The sequence below is a fragment of the Triplophysa rosa genome, linkage group LG14 (genome assembly GCF_024868665.1).
Source record: "Triplophysa rosa linkage group LG14, Trosa_1v2, whole genome shotgun sequence".
Classification (NCBI taxonomy): Eukaryota; Metazoa; Chordata; class Actinopteri; order Cypriniformes; family Nemacheilidae; genus Triplophysa; species Triplophysa rosa.
This window is the reverse complement of record NC_079903.1, coordinates 10,362,530-10,380,927: the sequence shown is the minus strand read 5'-3', so window position 1 is coordinate 10,380,927 and position 18,398 is coordinate 10,362,530. Positions and strand designations below refer to the sequence as shown.

Genomic DNA, 18,398 nt, shown 5'->3' with positions numbered 1-18,398 from the left:
TTTTGAAGAGTTTGTAGATATTTGTACTAGAAAACAAGACAAAAACGCTTAGCAAGCAACAATTTTTTTTGCAGTGTGACCCTTACCAAAGACCTCTGCATCTGATGGCTTTGTTTCAGTATCACTTAGTTTTAGTATTTGAAGAGTTTGGTTCCAAAATGAGATAACTAAAAAATTTCACAAATCATGTTTTTTAAGATGTTATCATGTTTTTCTTGTGTTTTATTGTGTTAGCTCGTTAGTTAGCTGTATTTTTAGAGTTATTATGGCTTAAATCAAAACAAACCAACTGCAGTTTGATTGATATTAATTGGAAAGCACAATAAAAAAACATGATTTTTAAAATAAAAAAACAGAGTTATCTCATTTTGGAACCAACCAAAAAAAAAAGTGGTAATCTGGAGAATAATGGCTTGCACGATATTATGCAAAGAGTTAGTTTATTTTCAATGCCCCATGTGTCATTGTTCTGCTCGAACATTCATTCCTAAAGCGACTTTATAAGCACAGATCGTTGTAAATGCATGACATTACAAGCTGGTTCAAGTAAGGCCTTTTACTCGTACGCTGATGTAATGATTCAGAATTGCGTTGGAACAGTGCTTCCCGGGCAAAAAGGAAGGGGAGGTGTGGGCATGGGGTCATGGAGTCCTGATGAGGAGCTAAAGACTCCGAGGACACCCTGACCCTGCAGAGACAGGGTTCCCCTGTAGAACCCTCCCATACTTTGTTCATTTATCTTGACAGTAGCCTCTCCTTATTGTCATGGAGAGATAGGTGAGCTTTCATCTGTTTAAAATGATTTTACAGTGAAACCTTACACCTGTTGTTACTGCTGTAGGCGAAGAATCCGCTTAATCAAAAACGGGCAAGAATAGATTTTTGGATGATTTTGAATGAGATTATTAAAGGAGGCAAAAAGAGAACGAGCGGTATGCCCTGCCTATAATTCACCAAGCAACCTCAAAGGATGTGGGGATGAAGAGCATTGAATCATCGGCCCTTGACACACGTCTAGAAGTTGTAAGAGTAAACTGGACAAGGAGACTTTTATGTATTGGGCACAATTCAAGAAGAAAAAGTGCACACACATAGCCACACTTACTCTCTTGTGTGTGTTTACTGAGCCAACAGCGTGTCAGTCAACCAAAGACTGAGGCCCGGAGAGCAACAGATTCATTGTAGCCGCACAGAACACAATGAGACAAATCAGAGATTCTGTTTGTGTAGAGGGAGGACGACCAGGAATCTGAATTCCATTATGTTGCAGAAATGATATTTAGTGGAAAAAAATCTATTTTGCAGGCTTGCCTAATGGTGAGGAAATAAATAAGAAACTTTACAAAGGAGATCACTTAAATATTCTCAACTATGAACAACTTCTAATTGTTTCTCTTGGACAAGCAGAATAAATGGGTAAATGTATAGGTTTGTGTTAGCTTTAGAGTCCTGTTTCTCATGTATTTCTCTGAGAAAAGAATCTAGTATTCTCAGGGTTTCGGCGGAGATCTCAAACTGTGCTCTGATTTGCTGAGATGAAGTCTGCCATCAAAAGTCAAAGATTTTAATATGAAGACCCAATCTGAGCTGCTATATCCACGTTAGAGGGGTAGTTCGCACGAAAATAACAAATTCTGTCATCATTTATTCACCCTCATGTCATTAAAAACCTGAATGAGGCTTTCTTCTGTGGAACACAAATGAAGATATTTTGAGAAATGTTTCATGTGCTTTTGTGTCCGTACAATGAAAGTTAATGGGGGCCAATGTTGTTTGATTACCAACATTAAATATATATATATATACTGTATGTTTTTTGTTCTGCAGAAGAAAGAACTGTCTTTAATTTTAGTAAAAACGAAACAACTCATTTGTATATTTATTTGACCTCGCGCAATATTCACTGATGAAGCATAACTGAAACTCCCTTATGTTTCTCAAGCTATAAAGCAGCATGTATTAAAACGTAATAAAACCGTTTTCTCTGAAATAAATCAAGACTTCATTTGTTTTCAGTGGAAACTGTGTGATCCAATCAGATCATCTAAGTTCTTGATCACAGCACACACGGTTCATTGAGGGTTTCATGGTAAAGAGGATCTCCATCAGAAGTATTAAATCAGCTGATGATTCTCATATCAGAATGTTTGCCACACCCAAACCAGCAATTAACACTTGTCCTAATTTGCATAATATCCATCCTAAATAATATTTGAAAGTAGACTTAGTATGTTCCAAATGAAAATCCAAGTTAAGTCCGGAGTTAAGCGATGCTTCAGTGAATTAACAAATAACTTCTGTGTGTGCATACTGGTTGGCTATATATTGACATTATAAAAAAGTGACTCAATTTACCAAAATATCCCGCGGATTTAAAAAAGCCTCTGTGACCCTTAAATTATACTGTTCCATTTACCACTGTAACTTACGAAATCACCAAATAGACAACACAAGGTGTTTTAAATTCGTAAGCAGAGGTGTGGAACGGTCAAAGGGGGCATGCTGGGGGTAAGGTCCGGATTACTGTGTGGAACAAGACATGATCAGCGGCTGCTGAATCTCACACACACACACACCATACCTTCTCTGCCCTTTTCGCCCAAAAACTTTCCAAGCGTTCCGCTCTGTGTCCCAGTCAGTGATGGAGGAAGGGGTGGAAGGAGGTCACAGATCCAAATGGCTGCCAAGCACAGTTTGGGTCAACCGGCCATGCTCATGAGGTTAACCTAAAACCTCTTGCTTCATTTCGTTCACACTGAAACCAACATGAACTGACTTCAACTGGATTGAGCTCGCTGTTGAAAATGGCAGTGTTTGACGTATTCAAAAAATGTTGTAAAAGCTGTGACTCTAAATAACCTAATTTTGGTGCAAATCCTACCATTTGTTGCGCCAAGTATATAGAAACCTTAGAAGAACCGTTTTAATCTCCAGTGAAGCCATATAAATTGTTCCGAGTTTTATGGTTTATGTATTGATGGCTCTCTTATTTCTCTATTAGCAGAACTTATGAAGACCATACTGACAAAACCTAAATAACCATTTAACCCCCTCAAGATCTCAATGCAAAGATGAAAAGAATTCAAGTTAACAGTTAATATATTTATTTTTAGGAGTCTAGCTTCATGCTGCACTTTCTGAAATTGTGTTGATACAGTCAGCAAATGAAACCAGAATGGCACAGAACTTAATACAGTTACTCGTGTGATGCAAACCGAGCTGTCTATCACTATGCCCTTACCACATAATTTCCATCTAATATATCAAATCTATATTCAAACTGCCTAGCAGTCTCTTTGAACAGAAAAGCGCATAGACACTTTGTTGCAGGTGTGAGTTTATCCAAACTAAATTTATCAGCATCAGTGAGTGACTTAAGATCGTGTGTTTCTTACTGTCAGTTATTGCGTGACTGACTGGTAAATCTCATGGTTTGGATCAGAGCACCTGGCTGTGTTCTGGCTAAATGACTATTTGCATGCGCCGTTAATGCGTTTCCAACTGCTCACCCTCTCCACGAACACATACAACTGTCCCTGGTGGTGCGTGAATGAATAGCGCTTTTATGTTTTGATCTAAATTCAGTGCAATGAGTAAAGCGCTTTTCTTTCTTTTTTAAGTAGAACGTAGGCCTAGTGTTTCTGTTTCATTTCGGTGATTCTGTGTCCTGACTGACGCACCTGTGGGTAAATTTTGACCCACAGGTTTTGTGTGTAGAGGTGTTAATATGGCCCATCTCTTTCTGGAGCATGAGAGAATGCTCTGTCTGTTTCTCGATACGCCTTTCACAACAGGGCTGAGGCGTTACTTTCTGGATTAACAGTTTTTGCTGTTTGTTATTATTTAGATAGAGAGATTCAATTTATTGTCATTGCACATGTACGAAGGTACAAGGCAACGAAATGTGACCTCTGCATTTAACCCATCCAGAGAGTAGAGAGTAGTGAACACACGTACCCCCGGAGCAGTGGGCAGCTATCACTGCAGCGCCCGGGGAGCAAGTAGGGGTAAGGTGCCTTGCTCAAGGGCACCTCAGTTGTTACCCGCCGGCCCTGGGAATCGAACCGGCAACCTTCTGGTCACGAGTCCGACTCTCTAACCATTAGGCCACAACTGCCCCCATATATTTATATTATTTGTTGTTAATGGTTAAAAAGGCATGAGAAAATTACAGTGTCAAACCCATGTTGCCCACTGATTGGGAGATGACCACCGCGCGCACGCATAAAGCTCTCCAATAAACCAAGCAAACATAAATAAATAAATCACAGTAACATCTCAGCTATCACAGTTACGTTGTGACGACGTACCTGGACCGGACCGTATTCGTCGCCACGACGTACCATAATAACGTTCCAGCGACGTACCAAATAACGTTTCTGGGACGTGATGAGCACGTTCTGGGACAGAGACCAAACAGTCACGTTGTTTTTATTCTTTTTATTTATTTAATTTAAACAATTATCATCCCTCACATGGAGGATTAAATTAATTAGTGAATAAATCTGTGCGTTAAAGATTAAATGTTACGCATAATTGGAGTAATTCTGTGTTATATGGAGATATTGGAGTTATATCATTTTGGAACCAAACTCTTCATATATAATCAAGTCTTTATAAGTTTGCGTAATGTGAAAATGAATAGATTGATTGAGATCACGCTATTTTATGGCTCGTGTCAGCAACTTAAGAATTTCGTTAAGAATCATTTTGCCATTGACAGAAGTCACTAAATTTTATTTAAACTTTTTTTAGGTTTAATATTATTATTATTATTATTATTATTATTACTATTACAGCACTGCAAAAAGGCCACAAAGTCCAAAGTTCTCGAAAGTTTTGCTGATAACAGAGGCAAATAAAAACAGCGCAGCTCCAGTGTGTAAACACGCTGTACCTGAGCGTCAGTCAACATGGCCTCGGACTGGCTGCTCATTTGCATAAAGGCCTTCAGCAGCCGCCCACTCATTACCATATTTTTTATTGCCTGCCCTCTGGAAGCATCATGGCAAGTTATATCATTCAGTCCGACAGGGAAGTGGCCTAACTTCTGGAAGCAGGTGTCTTCAGAGAAACTCTTTGGAGGCGTGAGGAGGGGGAATTTGACATACTGTATTTCCCTCTGTACCTCCTTGCGTGCACATTTTAGATGTTTGCAAAAATGGTTTCCAAGTTAACTTCTTTGCAGCAAGAGCTTTTGAGCGCCTTATTGGACTCCGGAGTTACCAAAGATGTGCTTCTTCAAGCTTTGGAGGACCTGGATCCAAGCCCGAGCGGTTATGGAGTTAAACTGGATAGTCTTCAGATGTCTCCCTCCAGTTCCAAACTCAATGGGAGTGATACGGATTCAAAACCGGTTTTTCACACGCTGACCAATGGACACAGTAAAGGAAAGTTATCAGGGGACGAGGGCTCGGAGGACGGGGATGATTACGATACACCGGCAATACTAAAAGAGCTGCAGGCTCAAAATACAGAGGAGGCAGCAGAGCAGAGGGCAGAAATCGAGCGAATTTTGGCGTAAGTTTGCTTGATTTGTATATGTAATTATCTCAAAAATTATATTCAATAAAAAGTGGCAGTTGAACTGACATTATACTGATACAAAGTAAAGGCCTGTTGGAAAATTAATATAGCTTTTAAAGACAAATGACAGTAATTGATAAATTAGAAAACGAATGAAAGTAGCCTATCTTCACAGAAACATATAACTTTCAAATGTGCTTTTAGTGTCAAGAATTGCTTGACAATAGTTAAACTTAAATAGTTCTGCATAAAATCGTTGAAAGTATAATATCTTGATTTTTCCTAAATAGATACTGACAAGTGTTTACAAATTTAAATCCACGCGCCAGTGTTTCCTCTTTTCACATTCTAGTTACTAATTATCTACCTGTGATATTTCTTTAGCTTAGAGATACATCAGCTAAAGAAGATCTATTTATTATTAACCACCTCTGCTCTCTCGAAAGAAAATAAAAACGCGCAGTGTTTTCTAATTTAATATCCATAGTATGTAAAAGAATTTAACATTTATTTTAAGCTGCCTATAAAAAATATAAAAAATAATTAAAAAATATATATATATTATTTCTTTTACAAAATAAAAAAATGTTATTGGTATTATAAAATGGCTTTAAATTAGAGTGTAATTCAATAGTAATATTACACAAATTATATAGAATAAACTAGAAATCATTTATTTCTAAAATTCTTACTATAAAATCAGCGCCTAAAAATAAATCTCAAAATCAAAACTAAAGCACGTGGAGTTGAGTTATTAATTTTATCCTATAAATCATCAACTGAAAGACACACAGTGACGAATGATTAGCGTGAATGGAGATCTAGTTATTCATTGTCGAAAGTTATAAACTAAGTTCGCGTACAGCCATATGTTTTGTCAGTCTCCAAATCAAACAGTCTGGACAGATTTCAACAATTAGACCCGTGCAGTGTGAGTTTCATCCGAAATGGCCGTGGTAAGAAACCTTTAATGCATCTTAAAACAGGCTGACAGCTTCTGGAAGCTGGAAACTATAGAATACGCTTTTCGACAATGCTCTGTCGACCTTTGTTTAATTAAAATCAATTTCTTATTATTTTAGATGTGATTTAAATATTTAAACATATGGCTATATATGTTATTGCGATAAAAGCAAATTAGTTTTTTGTGTAACGGAATATTTCTTTCTCTATTTAATTCAATAGCCTACGTTTCTTGTTTACGTAAATCTTTTCGATTTATCCATTGGCCTGTTTGTTTTTTCTTAAATTGTTTATTAAGATTTTCTAAACCTAAAACAATTTAGATTTTTTCTAAATCTAAATTTTTGCGGTCGGCGATCTTTGGGTTCAGCGTCCAGAAACTTGTTGATGCCATACTGTAGGCCAAATGAAGTAGTCCAACATAGTGTTTCTAGTCCAACATATATAGAAAGAGGCCAAATAAATACGTTATTATTTTGAGGTAATACATATTATATTTTGTTATTATCAAAGGCATAGTGTGAACACTTTAAAAGCTTTAATGAGATTGTTTTGGTTTATTAAATTGTTCGTTTCAGTTTAAGCCGTTTTTATTTCAGACGTCATATTTCCCCATTAAACAGAGAAATGTCAAAATATACAAAAAAATTATGTGCGTAATTAAACTATAACATTTTCATGGCTTTACACTGTCCTTGCTGAATATTATACAGCTGTGTTAAAGACGATCAGTTGTCCTTAGCTTGTCCTTTTGTAATTAAATCACAGTAATTGAATTGCGCATGCAATGAAGTCTTTAACCTTTGGAAGTATTTACAACCCATTCACTGCACTGATTAACGATTGTTTATTAGACCTAGAAACAATTGCACGCGCTTACAGGGATTTAAACGTAGACCTTATAGAAAGGTGCGGAAAAAGCGGAGTGTCAAATCACTGTTACAAATATAAAAGTACATTTCAGATTGAGATTAAAATAATATTTTTGTGATAAATCGGTTGTTAAAGGAGAGTGTTTTTTATTCCATTCTTTATAGCGAAGACCCTTGGCGCGCGGCCCGTATGATCAAAGGCTACATGCAGCAGCACAATATACCCCAGCGCGAGGTGGTGGATGTGACGGGCCTCAACCAGTCGCACCTGTCGCAGCACCTGAATAAAGGCACGCCTATGAAAACGCAGAAGCGCGCGGCACTGTACACCTGGTACGTCAGGAAGCAGCGCGAGATTTTGCTACGTAAGTTAATACTTGTGTTTCTTGCTGCTTTATGTGACTTATTTATTACGTGACATGGCTTCCCCCCTACTCTTATGTAGCCTTTGTAGAATAATGTGCCTTTGCTGTTTCCATGACTCAGTGTTTTCCACATTTCTGAACAGCTGATGAAATTGCATAGGAGCACACATTTTCCAAATTGATATAAATGAACAATTTATTTTAAAATGCAACTTCTTACTTGAAAACTTGATCAATTTATCCATAATTTCATTATTCATTTTGAATGTATGTGTTGTCACGCTCAGAATGGGTAACATAATTATATTCATCGAGTAAACTAGTATCAAAATCATAATTTACCTTCTATAGCATATGAATCGCTTCATGACCTCTGTAAAATTTTACAAAAAACACCAAAATCCCTCTCTTCTGTTTCAGAATTCAACCAGGCCACGCAAGGCTCCGGCAGCAACATGTCCGACAAAGGCAGTCAGGATCAAGTGCTACTGTTCTTCTCTGAGTATAGTCAGTCCACGCCAAGTATGGTGCAGTCACAAGAAGATGCTAGCCTTGAACCTGCTTGCAAGAAGCTCAGGCGCAACCGTTTCAAATGGGGTCCTGCGTCCCAACAGATCCTCTACCACGCTTATGAAAGACAGAAGAACCCCAGCAAAGAGGAGAGAGAGGCACTGGTGGAGGAATGTAACCGGTAAGGAGAATAAGGAAAAAGCAGCGTTTCTGTAGCTATACATATACGTGTATCTGACTGACAATATTTCTCTTGACCACGTTCAGAGCTGAGTGCATCCAGAGAGGAGTATCTCCATCCAAAGCTCAGGGTCTTGGCTCCAACCTGGTCACAGAGGTGCGAGTCTACAACTGGTTTGCCAACAGGAGAAAAGAAGAAGCATTTAGGCAGAAGTTGGCTATGGATGCCTACACCGGGCCGACGCACAGTCTTAACTCCCTCCTCTCTCACGGTTCTCCTCATCACCCGCAAACCAGTAACTCCCCACCAAGCAAAATGCAAGGTACTAACACATTTATTGCAAGCTTGTGTCTATTATTTGAATGTTTAAGGATGATAAACATACAATCAAGCCAATTCTTTTTGGCCCGGATAGTTAGCACAAAGGTCATCATCACCATTCCCTTAGCATGAAGAAGAAGATGATGATGACGTAGTTGATGAGATCAGGGAGACAGCAGAGAGCGAAGGCTAGTGATCAATGAGAGTGACAGAGTGAGCAAATGGCATTGTTATTCCCAGCTTTGAAAACACACCGAGAACAATCTGCATTGTACCTGCAATCTCAGCTTCACTGAAGTCAGCATGCAAGACTGAGGCACAAAGACCAGCCACCCTTGGACGGGGTTTAGGGTCAGCCGTGGGTCAGGCGAGCACAAGGCCAACTCTTGAGACTTATACCTGTAGGGTCAATGCAGTTTACTGCAGGCCTCTGTTATCTCACGAATTGTATTTCCAGGAGGATTTATTGACTTAGTTTGATATGGCAAGACTTGGGCACTAAAAGCAACACGCTCTGACTCCAGCTTATTACCTATTGTTGCTCTTTCATGTTTGAGCACCGGAGAGCTGGAGTGCTCTTGCCGTGGGTGTGTTGCTGTTTTGTGTGTAAATACGGCGCGGCGATGAGTGGCTTGTATGTTTGCAAGTGGTGGTTCCCTCTGCACACCTGACCAGTCAATGACCTCAGGTTGTGTGTGGAAGTTGGTTAGGATGGGAAGCTGGAGGTCTTTGAAGGAGATGGGGGTGAAAGGCAATCTCCGTGCTTCTAGGCAAGGGCCTTACAAGGTGTCCCCGCCAGCAGCATCAGCTGTTTTTTGGTGTCTGAAAAGAATAGCACAGCGGGTCCCCTCATCGCGTTGCCAGGACACAGCCTGTATTATGCATGCTTAATTGACAATTAAAATCCCTGGCTACTACATCTCCCAAGCCTTTGATAAGGGACTCCCCTTTTCCCTGCTCTCTTTACCCTCCCTCGGCAGGGGACCCTTTTGTCTGCGACGTATTAGAAGACTGTAGTGACTGTAACCGGGGGTTCATTTATCTCTGCTGGTCCAGGGGGAGGGGTACACCCAAGCCCCTCTCACCTTTATGGTCCGGGGTAAAGTGGCTGAAGCTGGGCTCTGAGCGGAACAGCAGGAGCTGTCCGCTGAGGCATTGGCTCTTTTCGGGCAGGACAGGACTGATGAGCTTCTGCTCGAGGTATGGAGGGTGATTCCTGGTCTAACCCCACCCTCTCAGAAGTTACGTGAAACTCGGGTTTTGCTGAAGGGGTCGTTAGCAGGTCACATCAGAGAAAGAGTCTAGTTTTTATTGATTCTGGTTTGGCCCATTGATAACACACGGGCCGGTGCACGTGCCACTGCTGGAAGGTCAGCTGATATGTGCTTTTGGGGGCTGCCTGTGATCTTGTGTTTGTATTATGGTGTCACTGGGAAAGCAAACCCTTTCCAAAATGTTCTTTGCTTCTAGTTCCTCAGACTATGTAGGACAATACCAATCAGATAATTTAGTGTACGTAATGATTTTTAAGTATTTCTTTACAGGGTCCCCCTCCCAACAGTAAGAAGGCAGAGGATAGGAAAGTTCAACTGTCCTTTCTTGGTCTATTGGAGGCCACAGAAGGTCTTAAAGGCCGTGTACGTCCTGCTTAGACCCAGGAGGCCTCTCATATGCGGCAATGCTATAATGGGTACTGCCTGGGGATGAGGAGCAAGGCTTTGATATTACATGTGTCCCAGGGAGAGCTGAACCCTTTAAACCTGCGGAAGTCTACTGCTACCACTCCCCTTAAGAGCTTCCTACTGCCCTTTGCCTTTTAGCTAGGAAGTTTCATGGTCAACAAGTTTTTCCTTGTTTTCATGTTTTTATATTAGCTATCCCAAAAACACAATTTTGAGTTATTCAAAAACAGTCTGAATAATCTGCCAATATTTATTTCCTCACGTTATAAATTTCTCCACTTATTATACATTTACAGACATACGATTTTACATTTCTTTACATTCTTGGAACAGCCCCTCACTGAGGGTCTCAATTTTTCGAATCTGATATAATGAACATTTTCTTTAATCCACAAAGTGATAAAGGCCGATAAAAAAACTAAAACTAATACAGGTCATTCACTAGCCTTATGAGAACATAACACAATGTTATGTATCTTGCTAGCAACATCAAGGTCATGGCTTAGATTCCTTGGGGATGATTCCGCATGAAGGCAATAAATAAATGCATAATTTTAAAATAGATAAACATTGCTTTTTCGTTTAATTAAGGATCCGTTTACAGTAATGCTTATTTCCCAATTCACATAGACTTTATACTGTGTTCTAAGAGGTTGTATTTCAGTTCCTGGTTCCCTAAGAAACCGAACCCTCCTGCTGGTCGGCATGGCCCAGACAGCGCAGACCTGAATGACAAACGTGAGAGGAGATCCCCGCAGCCCTAGTGAATGCCTGACGCGATCAGACAATAGCCCGTTCTCTCTCTGACACTTTTAGTGGGTGCACGGCTGTAAAGTAAAGACTGTTTATGGTTGCTGCTCCATTGTGTGGCGAGCAAGTCGTAGGCCCGATGGAGTGCTTTATTGTCCCGTCCTGGTGTTTACAAGATGCCTTGGAGAGCTGGCAATGCATAGGGGGACAAAGTTGTGTCTGCTGTGTTCCCCTGTGCAATGAAACACGGCAGAGAGATCAATTGCTTTCCGTAATATAATGAAGCGGGACTGCTTTTGTGGTGAAGCTATAGACCATTTTGCATTTCTTCAGTCACTTAGCAGTTGTCTGGTTTTGCATGTTGTAAGTGACAGATTTCTATGGAAAACCTCAAAGAAAGAGACAATTACAAATAATGCATATTTTATTTAACCATGTCTTCATCTTGCTCGGCATGAAAAAACAAAATTTGACCATGTCTGAAATTAGCGTTTATTGAGTAATGTTTACCTTGTTCATATCAGAGAAGGTTGGAATTGGCAAACATCCACTTGAGAGGAAACATGCTGGATTCCTGCAGCTGACAGGTTAAGAGTCCCGGCAAACAAGGTCTAGACTTGAAACTAAAGATTGTCAGAGAAAAATTCACTCATAAAACTTTATTTCACCCAGTCGGCAGTCAATGTAGCACAGTTTCTAGACTTCATGTACACATCGAGATGGCCTTGACAGCGCTGGGGCCAATATCACAGGTGCAGGGGCCCCTGTTTATTTGTTCTGTCTTAACCTGTCTGCGGCCAACAGATACGGACTCGGCATAGCTTTAGAGGTGGTCTGGGAACTAACTTTAAATATCAGCGCTCATGATTTAACCATTCGCTTTCTCATTTCCAACAACAGGTGTCAGGTACAGCCAACAGGCTTCCGGCGAAGTCAGTTCTTCCACGACGATCAATCACCATAGCGGCAACGCAATGGCGACCAGCCAGTCAGTGTTACAGCAGGTCTCTCCGGGGGCCCTGGACCCCAGCCATAGCCTCCTGTCACCTGACGCCAAGATGGTAAGCACACATGGGCACTCCTGGACCTTGATAAGATAACACAGTGTCTGCTCTTGACACAGAAACACAAAGCGGAGCCTGATAGATACTACCTTTACCCAGCGAGTGGTCTGACAAACACAGCATTGTACTTCTACTAAAACCAGAGGCAGACGGCGGGCCTTGGCCCGAGGCACGCCGCAGGGCTGACGTTAGTAAAGCTGGTAGTCAGAAAGGGGCACGGCCATGGCTATGCCAACAAACCTGACAAAGAAACATTATGTTTGTATTGATTAAATGCCCCGTCGAGGGAGGAAGACGGGTGGAGTTGTGCTTGTTCAATGTCAGTTGAGTAACAACGGCGTTCAATGAAGTTAAATCTGCTTTTTTTCACCTCCCCCTGCCCTATCTAAATAGAAATGTTTGAGTTGGGCGAGATCTTCGTGTACCTTTTGTTTCGGGCCAATTTTCTGTGCATTCATTTTTTTCAGGCGCTAGTCTGACGCGGCTAGCTCGCGCCATAGGTTGAATTTATCACGGCTTTATGGTGCGTTTCTGTCAGTTGAAGGGTGGAAGTCGACGCAGGAGGAAGGGAGTATGACATCGGCTTATCTGAGCCGTCAGACGGTTGTCTGAGCACGGCCTCCTCTCATCTCAACTTATTCAAATAAACCCTCTGTGTGTCTCTCAGGGCTCCGGTACCTTCTTAAGATAAGAGTACAGTTGAGACGTAGGAATCCTAGACATTTTATTGAATGGACCAGTTCAGCTCATTTCCACAATGCACCGAATGGGTGTGTTTTTTTTTCTGTAGGTGTACTAAGTGCTTTGTTTTCTTCCCAGATCTCTGTATCCGGTGGAGGTCTTCCTCCTGTCAGCACCCTCACCAACATCCACGCATCCCACCACATGCACCATCAGACCCCCAACCTCATAATGCCCCTCTCGGGAGTCATGGCCATCGCACAGAGTGAGTGTCCAGCCGTGCCATCATTCTTTGTTTTGTTTGTCTGTTTCTTTCTCTCAATCTCATTATTCTTGCGTCCAGGTTTGAACACATCGCAGGGGCAGACGGTACCCGTCATCAACAGTATCGCAGGCAGCCTGGCAGCGCTGCAGCCCATGCAGTTCTCGCAGCAGCTGAACAGCCCACATCAACATCTTATGCAACAGTCGCCCAGCCACATGTCCCAGCAGCCCTTCATGGCATCCGTCTCACACTCACACAGTCAGTTTACCTCATTTGTTGAAGATCAGTAATTACGATCAGTTAACCGGGATCATGAGATGCGACCTATTTGTGTGTGGCTCTTTTTTACAGTGTACACACACAAGCAGGAGCCACCCCAGTATTCACATCCGTCTCGATTTCCCCCCATGGTGGTTACGGACGCCAACAGCCTCAGTACCCTGAGCTCAATGTCCTCCAGCAAACAGGTCAGTCACCAAAACACCTCACACAGAAAGAAACTAGAATCAGATGGATTTCCCCAAAAAGCTTACATTGATATCTTTTATGGGTGGTCATCTCCTGTGTGCATGTACAACCGGGAATCATCTGAGAAATAAACTGTTTAACCCTCTTCTGGAGACATTACACCATGCTGGTGATAATCAAAGGCTGTAATGACATTAAGCTACCAAAATGTTCATAATATGGTTCACAAATCTTTTAAAAAAAAACGTAAAAATGTAAGGCAGCTATTGAACTGAAGTTTTTAAGTTAAAGTCTAACTTTACCAATCATTTGAATGTAAATCCAAATGGTATAGAAATGTTAAATCAGTAAAATTAAAAACTCAAAGGGATAGTTCAATCCAAAATAACAATTCTGTCATCATGTATTCATCCTCATGTCATTCAAATCCTGTATATGACTCTTTCTTCTGTGGAACACAAAATAATATATTTTGAGAAAAGTCTCAGTGGTTTTGAGTCCATACAATGGAAGTCAATATCATCGTTTTTTTGTTCTGCAGGAAAACGTCATACAGGTTTGAAATGACATGAGGGAATTTTTCATTCTATGTTAGACACGAGTCGATTTAAATTAGAAAATAATCTACGTGCAAACTCGCTTAAAAGTCTTTTGTTTAGCTGGGTTTGTTGCACATCTGAAGCAATGAGGCGAGCAAACATGTGAATACTCCTCAGAATTCTTATTTCCTTTGAAGAGCCTGACCAATCAGTCACCCGTGATCCCAGCCTCAGCACGACCTGATTGATGAAGCCTTTCTTTCTTTCTTTCTTTCTTTCTTTCTTTCTTTCTTTCTTTCTTTCTTTCTTTCTTTCTTTCTTTCTTTCTTTCTTTCTTTCTTTCTTTCTTTCTTTCTTTCTTTCTTTCTTTCTTTCTTTCTTTCTTTCTTTCTTTCTTTCTTTCTTTCTCTCTCTCTCTCTCTCTGCCTCTCTCTTTACCTTTCTTTTAAAATTCCTTAGGAAAAAATAACAGACAGTTATTGACATACAATAAGAATTAGCAGGAGGCCTAACTAAATGTCTCCATTTGCTCCATTTCTCCTCATTGCTCTTCAAGAGAATTGAGACATTACAGAGATCTCATTCGCGTTCTCATCTGAGGTCAGGAAATGATCCTCACTGTTAATCAAAGCCTTCGTGCTCTTTCGGCTCTCCTGTCGGGGACGGGAGTGTGTCCAGTAATTACACCTCTTCCTCTTTCCCCTGCGCTCTGTGACCACTCTAGCCTGAAATGCAGTGTGCAGTCACCGCTTTCACACGCCCAATTTCCCACGCTGCCGCATTACTTAAAGATCTAAGACCTGATGGCTTGAACTTCCTGCCAGCATGCGTTTTACTTAGAAATAAACCTCTCATCATTTTTTTGTGATTCTGGATAATTTGAATACGTCTCAAACATTTGACTTGTTAACAGTTGTTAAAACTCTGCATTCAGTTTAGCCTTACAGTGGTTCAGTTGAATGCATTTAGCTATCTCAGGTATGTGATTCCTCACCCCCCCATCCTAAAAGAGCAATTTCAAGCTCTCCCAGGCTCTTATCAGCGCACTGTATTTGGACTGGGCGGTGCAGTCGTGGGCGATGGGCGCACTGGGGGACATTACAAACTACGCTCTGGCTTTATAGCCCTCCTGTTTGCCGAGCTATCCCACCCACCCCAACAACAAAAACTACTCCACTCAGAGACCTACATCTAATGAGTGTAGTCTGAACAGCTGCTCGGCACCTTTATCAGGTGAGGCTGTTTGTCGGCCAGCGGGTCACCACAGGGTCACCTGCCTCTCAATCTCCAAAAAAAAGGGAAAGGACGAAAAGCGCAAACAGTACAAAAATGCCAGTTTCAATTGAGGGGAAAGCAATGGGATTATGGGAAGGAAGATGAGGGGTATATTCGGTCAGGTGTGGCTTTTGTCTAGAGCTGATAATTCTTTTGGCGCCTTAGAAAATCCCACTCTGTGCATGCACCTGTTTGACCGTTTCTTCTTTTATTTTTTGCAGTGTCCACTACAGGCCTGGTGAGCGTGTGCATGACTTCCCGATGCCTAGCAACAGGAGCACATCCTTTCCATTCCCCCTCATCACACCCGTATCTATGGCAACCTATAATACGCACTAACGGCGCACTGGACGATGTGTTAGTCAATAAACCATGGACTGAGGTGGGACTTATCTGTGCTGCGAGAACACCAAGAACCAGACTGTCAGGTTGTTTTGTTCCAACGTCAAGTGTGAAGACTTTGGTCCTTTGATCAACAAGGAATGATGCCATTTCAAGTTCGAACTACAGTGACAGTATTTTATTTCCCATCGTAATGGAAAAAAAACATATCAAAGAAGGTCTTTGAAGAACAAATGGATAGGAAATAACGTGGTTAAATGAAGCTCCAAATACAAAAACTCAAGAACGCTGCGATGGAAAAGCTCCTGGTACCCAACCGAATGCAAGGTTGTTTTCCTCGGACAGGAGCACAATACATGTTCGTGTTTTTCTGAAAACCTTCTAGTTGAACAGTGGATTCAATGACAATCAGCAGATGATGCAACCGTGGGGTTTATAAAGAAGTCTTCCATAATGCATAGACAATGTTCTGTACAGTTGGATGTAAATAGAAACGATTATTATATCATTATTATTTCTTTTGTCTGAAGGATGTACATATTTGATAGTCCACATTTGTTGTTTTATTTGTCTTGTTGAAAAAATGTAAACTGTGATTCAGGATGTGACAATCTTTGGAAATGTAGGACTATGCAATGTGTCGGAGAACGCAGTTTAGATTTGCGGTGGGACTTTCAATTAATGCAAATCTGTTTTTGACACTGAAACTTAACTGAAGAAACAAACCTTAAAAGTAAGAAAATGCGACAAAGCGGGATAATATGGCTGAATTGTATAGATAGATCTCTCTCAGTGACTTTTTTTATTACAGACTGATTTGATAAGAACGGCTTTTCTGTGCCAGCATTTAGATGGTGAAATTTCATGGTATGACCAAACCTTTATCCAAATTATACCGGATTAACTAAGAGAGACGGTCGATCAGAGAAACGGATAACTCGTTCGTCATTCACCCTTTGTGATAATGGTGGGGAATAATGAGGTGCCGTTGTAATCTAAATATTGGCCTACAATTAAGCCTTCATTGTCATGGGATGTTAGGACTATGTAGTGCAATAGAACACAGCATCCTGTTGAAATGGCAGTGTCGTGGCAGCATTACTTTTGTTATCAGTTGGGAAATGTGATAGGAAGATGTTGTCTCATTCGGCATTTCAAACAGTTTTACCTGCTCACACAACTGACCTTGTTTCCTGTGCATTTTTACGTGTACATCCATGAATTTTAAACTGTGTGTCAACTTAAATCGTCTTTTCGAAAAACCGAAGAAACAATTTTTAGACCCATCTGAGAGTTGAATACTTTTCAAAAGGTCACTTCTGTGTTTTAATGGGGTAATGTTGACTATGAACCCACTGCCAGTCGAGCTGTGATTACAGTGCTGTTTTCTGCTGGATTTATACAAAATGTGATTCTCTCCGCGTTGTATTATTTTTGTATAAAATGAAATCAATCTTTTAAAATCACTATTTATGCCTTACCGAAAAAAGTAAAGTTTTTCTTCAAGATTAAAATTAATGGTGTGTTTGCTTTCTCTGGTTTATTTTATGAAGGCTTTTCACACTAGAAATAGAACCGTGGTTCTCCAGGGAAGGGTTTCTCAACCCAGGGTTAAAAGCAATGTTCAAAATTACAGGTGTGACAAATAAAGATTATGTTAACCTAGGGATGATATGGAATTTAGGGGTTAGGTGTGAAAAGCCCTGGTCATCATGGTGTAGCTAGAGGAGTATACTGGAGAAAATTAGATCATGTGTAATATTACTTACAAGATGAGATATAATATTTCCTAGTACCTAATGTTTTGCAATGTTGTTTTTCCTTGTGTAGGGACACTGTAAAAAATCCCATAAAAATTTCCAAGAAAATTTCCAGTACATTTTTCTTTATTTACGGACATTTCCGGTAATGCTAAAGTGCAATTTAATGCAGTGCAAAATGTAAAATACAGGTAAAACAACTGTAAAAATGAATACGGAAAATTCCTTCATTATAATACAGTATATTGTGCCCTGTTTTTACAGATTTTTTTGTGTGTTTAACTCTCAGTAATTTCTTTATGGCTTTCACTTCCCCTGCAGCCCCTCCTTCATCTGACAAGCATTATTTGTGTAAGTTATCTGATTTACTGAAACCTCATACAGTAAGTACACTGTGTGTTTCATTACATGTGTGTGAGGGTTTATGTGCTTGGTAATGGTATACTTGTCTGAAATTTACTATGTAAACCTTTAGAACACAGAACTTCTGCAGTGATCAAACTATATTTTAAGAATTTACAACTTTTTAAATGTAATTTTAATCGATTCGCTTTAACAACGCAGATTTTATCATGCAAACTTAAGGGATGTTTTTGTCAACATAACCTCACATCATTGCAAACCTGTGTGATTTTCTTCCGTGCAGCATCAGATTTAGCAGAACGCATGTGTTCTCTAGACAGTGAAGGATGGTGATCAGGGGCTGTCAAGCTCCTAAAAACACCATATAAATAGTCCATATTACTTATGTGCTGTATTTCAAATTTCTGTAGGCATGTGATATCTTTGTGTGAGAGAGGAAGGGGGGTGCATGCTTGGAAGAAGACCTCCCTG

General features: G+C 40.5%; 1 protein-coding gene across 1 annotated transcript; it reads left to right on the top strand.

Moving 5' to 3' along the window:
- The first annotated feature begins 5,149 nt into the window (after positions 1 to 5,149).
- hnf1ba (HNF1 homeobox Ba) lies at positions 5,150 to 17,317 on the top strand. The gene is made up of 9 exons (XM_057351493.1): positions 5,150 to 5,520; positions 7,527 to 7,726; positions 8,147 to 8,417; positions 8,504 to 8,739; positions 12,071 to 12,231; positions 13,054 to 13,180; positions 13,259 to 13,438; positions 13,532 to 13,647; positions 15,684 to 17,317. Exons 1-9 carry the CDS (start codon positions 5,150 to 5,152, stop codon positions 15,702 to 15,704), a joined length of 1,683 nt encoding a protein of 560 aa, XP_057207476.1. The 3' UTR covers positions 15,705 to 17,317.
- The last annotated feature ends 1,081 nt before the right edge of the window (positions 17,318 to 18,398 follow it).

What these genes read in the sequence shown, in the direction of transcription:
- hnf1ba (XM_057351493.1), top strand. Translation starts at nt 5,150, where the DNA reads ATGTTTGCAAAAATGGTTTCCAAGTTAACTTCTTTGCAGCAAGAGCTT. An exon ending in GAAATCGAGCGAATTTTGGC is followed by an intron (nt 5,521 to 7,526) that starts GTAAGTTTGCTT and finishes CATTCTTTATAG; the next exon opens with CGAAGACCCTTGGCGCGCGG. An exon ending in CCCACCAAGCAAAATGCAAG is followed by an intron (nt 8,740 to 12,070) that starts GTACTAACACAT and finishes TTCCAACAACAG; the next exon opens with GTGTCAGGTACAGCCAACAG.